Here is a 5,481-nt window from a genome sequence, read left to right as displayed (position 1 = left end):
CCTCTGTCTCCTGGGTTCAAGGGCTTCTCCTGCCTCAGCCTCCCAAGCAGCTGGGACTACAGGTTCGTGCCACCACATCCAGCTAATTTTAGTAGAGACAGGGTTTCATCATGTTGGCCACGCTGGTCTCAAACTCCTCACCTCAAGTGATCTGCCCGCCTCTGCCTCCCAAAGTACTGGGATTATAGGTAGGAGCCACCACACCAGCCTTTACTACTCTTATTACAGCAGCTTTGCTTGCTAGGCAGAGTAACTGCATTGAATTTGAAATCTGCAAAATGAAGTAACAGATTCATGTCCTTAGAAGAGAACAAATAATGTCCTGCTTTTTACCTCATTTTTTCCCCTCGAGTTCTGCCAAGCCATTGAGAAGCAATATACAGGAAAATTAAATATAAACACATGACACAAGTCCCTTTGCCAGGCAAATGCCCTAATTTACCTGTTAAAATGATGCCTATAAACATCCAGACACAGAGAAAAATGTTCCCTGCCTTAGGGTCATAGTCTGATGTGAGCTTTCCTTGAGCCAATGTGAACAAAATTCCAAATATCTAAAATACAATAGGAAAAGTAATTTGTTATTACGTTTACTTATTTAAAACAAGTATAAAGTTTTCACCAGAATTTTTCTTATTTTGTTTATATGATTTGGTTTCTAGAAACATTCATTGAAAAGTTGAATTGTTAAAACAAAAACCAGGGTCAGGCTGGGCGCAGTGGCTCACACCTGTAATCCTAGAACTTTGGGACGTTAAGGTAGGTGGACTGCTTGAGCCCAGGAGTCCAAGACCAGCCTGGACAACATGGCGAAACCCCATCTCCACAAAAAATAACAAAATGAAAAATGTAACTGGGCATGCTGGCGTGCACCTGTAGTCCCAGATACTCTGTAGGCTGAGGAGGGAGAATTGCTTGAGCCTAGGAATTTGAGTCTGCAGTGAGCCATGACCGCATTACTGCACTCCAGCTTGGGTAGCAGAGCGAGACCCTGTCTCCAAAAACAACAACAACAACAAATAAACCATGGTCAAACTCATTACGCACTAGAATATATCTGGTACAATAATCATCTCAGGTTTAGAGAAATCAGAGGTTTACCTGTGCAGAAGCATTAAGAAGACCAGATGAAGTACCTTCAGATTCAGGGTAAGTGATTTCAACAGCAAATTCAAAACCCAAAGGGAGGTAACCAGTCATGAAGAAGCTAGGGAAATAAATCCAGAATTATAGAAAGAATTATCAGAAGGTCACATACTGATGCAATTATTCTGCTTCTTGGGCCTATTCTAATGACCAAATAAGTGAGTATTTTGAAGCTGCTATGTCAAAGTAAGGAAGCTTTATTATTGACCAATCAGTCCAAGGTTACAGATCTGGAAAGCAACAAATACCAATATTTTTTCTGCAAATAATTTACTTCTAGTTTAATAAGTCAATTGTCTTTGTAATCAAAGTTACACAGATTAAGTAAGGCTCATCCGTTTTTTTTTTACCAACGGCATACCAAAAACCAATTTTAAACAATTTTTAATAGTTTCTTTTTTTTTTTTTTGAGACAGTTTCACTCTTGTTGCCTAGGCTAGAGTGCAATGGCGTGATCTTGGCTCACTGCAAACTCTGCCTTGTGGGTTCAAGCGATTCTCCTGCCTCAGCCTCCCAAGTAGCTAAGATTATAGGTATCCACCACTGCGCCCAGCTAATTTTTGTGTTTTTAATAGAGATGGTGTTTCACCATGTTCACCAGGCTGGTCTCGAACTCCTGACCTCGTGATCCACCCACCTCGGCCTCCCAAAGTGCTGGGATTACAGGAGTGAGCTACTACACCCAGCCAATTTTTAATAGTTCTTTAAAAATTACCCATTTATATACACAGAATGAATCCTTTAAAGTTAAAAATATTAAAGAACCTTTGAATGAACTTAAAAAATTAAAAACCAGAGTAATAATACTTCAGAATAATAACAGCATGCTATCAATCCTCCTAAACACATCTGATACTTACCCAAGGACCCCTCCAGTAACAAACACGATAATAATGTATCCAAGGTCCAATGTGAAAGTAAATATAACCATTCCAATAAAAGACAAAATATAAACTATCAGAGTAGTCTGCCTAAAACAAAACAACAAAGCTGTTAGCATTTTGTCTGATCCTCCTAGGCATATAAAAATCATTACTCTTATAGAACAGATAGTAATGAACCTCTGTTTTTCAAAGTTCACCTCTTCTTGTCTATGGAAAATGTATCCACCAAAGCATAAATTTTAAAGCATTTTTAATTTAAGATTCAGCAGCAGCAGACTATAAAACCACACCATATCCAATGCTCAGATGGGGATACTTTTATACGAATAAAATCATTTTTATGCCATCAAATGGGATAGTTCCCTACTCACATTTCAAGATATGGATCAAATTCTACCTCTTCCAAATGCCTGCTGAAGCCACACCAGCTTATAAGAGTCTCTCTTTCTTCCAAATTCCCTTATAATTTGGGCACTATAAAACTTACGACATCCATTTTCGTTTGTTGTATTGTTTAACTTTTCATATGCAAATGTCTTATTTGCTCCATTTAGACAACAGCATCTTAAGAACAGGGATCACATACTGCTTGCCATAATTTTTATCCAAGAGAGATGCACACAACAGAAGTTTGGAGAGTGAATGGCAGTTACCCTGAGAAGAAAGCCACAGTGGCAAAGAACACACTTCTATGCCTATCAAGTTTTCTAAATGTACAATGGATGAAAGACTTAAGAAATTTAATCCTTTACATATGCTCCCTTCATCTATAAATCAAGCAGATTTCACTCTAAGCTATCATTTTACAATAATGAAGCTATGGCAAGTGTTGTCTTAAATTACGGAAGAACTATCTTGGAGAATTTCAAGATTAGAGATACTTTTGGTGGTGTTTAGACTAATAGTATTAAATGTATCTTGAGCCTTGAAAGGTACATGGGACACAGTTCCATATTTCATTCATCTATTCATTAATAGTTTCATTCATTCATTTCCAAGCACAGGGGGAAGTTTTGGCCTATTAAAAAATGTGGTGATTTTTTTTACATGCCAGAGCAAAATATGCTGCCTCTGAAACCCCTTTCTTAGTCTTCCAGTTGGTATCATTCACTTTTTCTTTGGTATTAGCATGTTGGTGGTTCCATATAATCATATAATGTGCAATTAACATAGTATATTCTTTCTTTTTTTTTTTTTAGACAGAGTCTTGCTCTGTCACCCAGGCTGGAGTGCAGTGGTGCTATCTCAGCTCACTGCAACCCCCACCTCCTGGGTTCAAGCAATTCTCCTTCCTCAGCTTCCTCAGTAGCTGGGATTACAGGCACCCACTACCACACCTGGCTATTTTTTCTACTTTCAGTAAAGGCAGAGTTTCACCATGTTGACCAGGGTGGTCTCTAACTCCTGGCCTCAAGCAATCTACCTCGGCCTCTGAAAGTGCTGGGATTACAGGCATAAAACATGTGTCCAGCCAGCATTTTCATATATACATTATACTACAGTTAAATGGTGCTGTAGTCTGGGGATACTTTAGCCAAAAAGTTCTTACCAAAATAAAGCCTTACGCTCAACAATATTTTTTTGATCAGAAAGAACTACATTTTTATTTTTGTATTTAAGCTCAAAACATAAGAAAAGAACAAGATAGGCCAGGCACGGTGGCTCACGCCTGTAATCCCAGCACTCTGGGAGGCTGAGGTATGAGGACTGCCTAAGCTCAGGAGTTTAAAACCAGCCTGAGCAATATGGTGAAACCTGTCTTTACCAAAAAGTCAAAAAATTAGCTGGGTGTGGGGGCACACACCTGTGATCACAGCTAATCAGGAGGCTGAGGTGGGAGAATCACCTGAGCCTGGAAAGCAGGAGTTGCAGTGAGCCAGGATGGTGCCACTGCACTCAGCCCGAGTTACAGAGTGAGACCCACCTCACAGAAAAAAAAAAGAAACCACAGAAAACAAAATCAAGTCTATCAAAAGTCAAATATTTCTCAGAAATGGCTCTTTTTAAAATACAAATAATTCCTTCTGAAGTGGTAAATAAGTACTGTTAGAAAAAAAAGAAGGTTCATAAGCTATCCAAGTTCTCAAAATTTAAATAAATGTGACCAATAAAATAATGCAACACATAGAATACTGAAACATTTGTTAAATGAAGAGAACCTGCTAGTTAGAATCTAGGTCTTTAAGTAATAACACTTTAAAAAAATTTTTTTTTTTTTTTGAGATGGAGTCTCACTCTGTTGCCCATGCTGGAGTGCAGTGACATGATCTTGGCTCACTGCAACCTCTGCCTCCTGGGTTCAAGTGATTCTCCTGCCTCAGCCTCCCAAATAGCTGAGACTACAGGTGCATGCCAACATACCAGCTAATTTTTTGTAATTTTTAGTAAAGACGGGGTTTCACTGTGTTAATCGGGATGGTCTTGATCTCCTGACCTAGTGATCCGCCCACCTGGGCCTCCCAAAGTGCTGGGATTACAGGCGTGAGCTACTGTGCCCAGCCAAGTAATAACAGTTTTTAAATTTCTTAAAATAAAAAGCAAACTGTTCTTTAAAATCAAAATACCTTTGGTCATACACCATACATGTATTTACTTTCACGTACTTGTATGTTTTGGTAAAATCCAGCCATAAGCCACAAAGAATAGAGCCCACCATTCCAGCTACTACCAGCGTTAGCCCAATTCTTCCAGCATTGACTTCCTCTCCCTGAAAACAATTTGCATAAGAAGTTGATCAAATAAATGGATTAACTAATTAAGATTCTTCACATTTCCATACCTTTCATAGTCAAGGAAAATGATAAGATAAAATTAACTACACGGTAGGACGATTCAGTACATGTGTTAGGGTAGGAGGGGAGGGCAGGTAAAGAATATATAGAGGCATTATATTTTAAAACCAGAAAAAAAACCTAAAATAATAGAATAAAAAAAGAAAATTTTTGTTAATCCTCTATTGTTAGAAGTACAATGATTTTTGTTAGGATTCTTAAGTATAGATAGTCAAGTGCTCCACAATGACATTTAGGTCAACATTGAATCATATATACAATAACGATCCCATAAGATTATAATACTGTACTTTTATTCTACCTTCTGTTTAGATATATTTCGATACACAATTTACCATTGTATTACAACTGCCTACAGTATTCAGCAGAGTAACATGCTATATAGGTTTGTAGCCTAGCAGCAATAGGCTATACCACATAGCCAAGGTGTGTAGTAGGCTATACCATCTAGGTTGTGTAAGCACGCTCTATGATAGTCACTCAACAATAAAACTGCCTAGTGAATTTCTCCGAAGGTGTTCCTGTCATTAAGGGAGGCATGACTGCGGGGGCCGGGCGTGGTGGCTCACGCCTGTAATCCCAGCACTTTGGGAGGCCGAGGCGGGTGGATCACGAGGTCAAGAGATCGAGACCATCCTGGTCAACATGGTGAAACTCCG

At 38.8% G+C, this 5,481-nt stretch overlaps 1 protein-coding gene across 1 annotated transcript in view; it reads right to left on the bottom strand.

Moving 5' to 3' along the window:
• FLVCR1 (FLVCR heme transporter 1) overlaps positions 1-5,481 on the bottom strand; it is a 33,657-nt gene that overhangs the window by 5,557 nt on the left and 22,619 nt on the right. Inside the window, exons 5-8 of the mRNA XM_037745363.1 lie at positions 4,634-4,737; positions 2,007-2,117; positions 1,102-1,207; positions 443-554 (exon numbers count right to left, since the gene is read on the bottom strand). Of these exons, the coding sequence (XP_037601291.1) occupies positions 443-554; positions 1,102-1,207; positions 2,007-2,117; positions 4,634-4,737 (433 nt within the window). The remainder of the gene's footprint in view (positions 1-442; positions 555-1,101; positions 1,208-2,006; positions 2,118-4,633; positions 4,738-5,481) is intronic.

The sequence above is a fragment of the Cebus imitator genome, unplaced genomic scaffold (assembly GCF_001604975.1).
Source record: "Cebus imitator isolate Cc_AM_T3 unplaced genomic scaffold, Cebus_imitator-1.0 Scaffold198, whole genome shotgun sequence".
Lineage (NCBI taxonomy): Eukaryota > Metazoa > Chordata > Mammalia > Primates > Cebidae > Cebus > Cebus imitator.
Note: the sequence above shows the minus strand (reverse complement) of the source record. Positions and strands in the feature narration are given on the sequence as shown.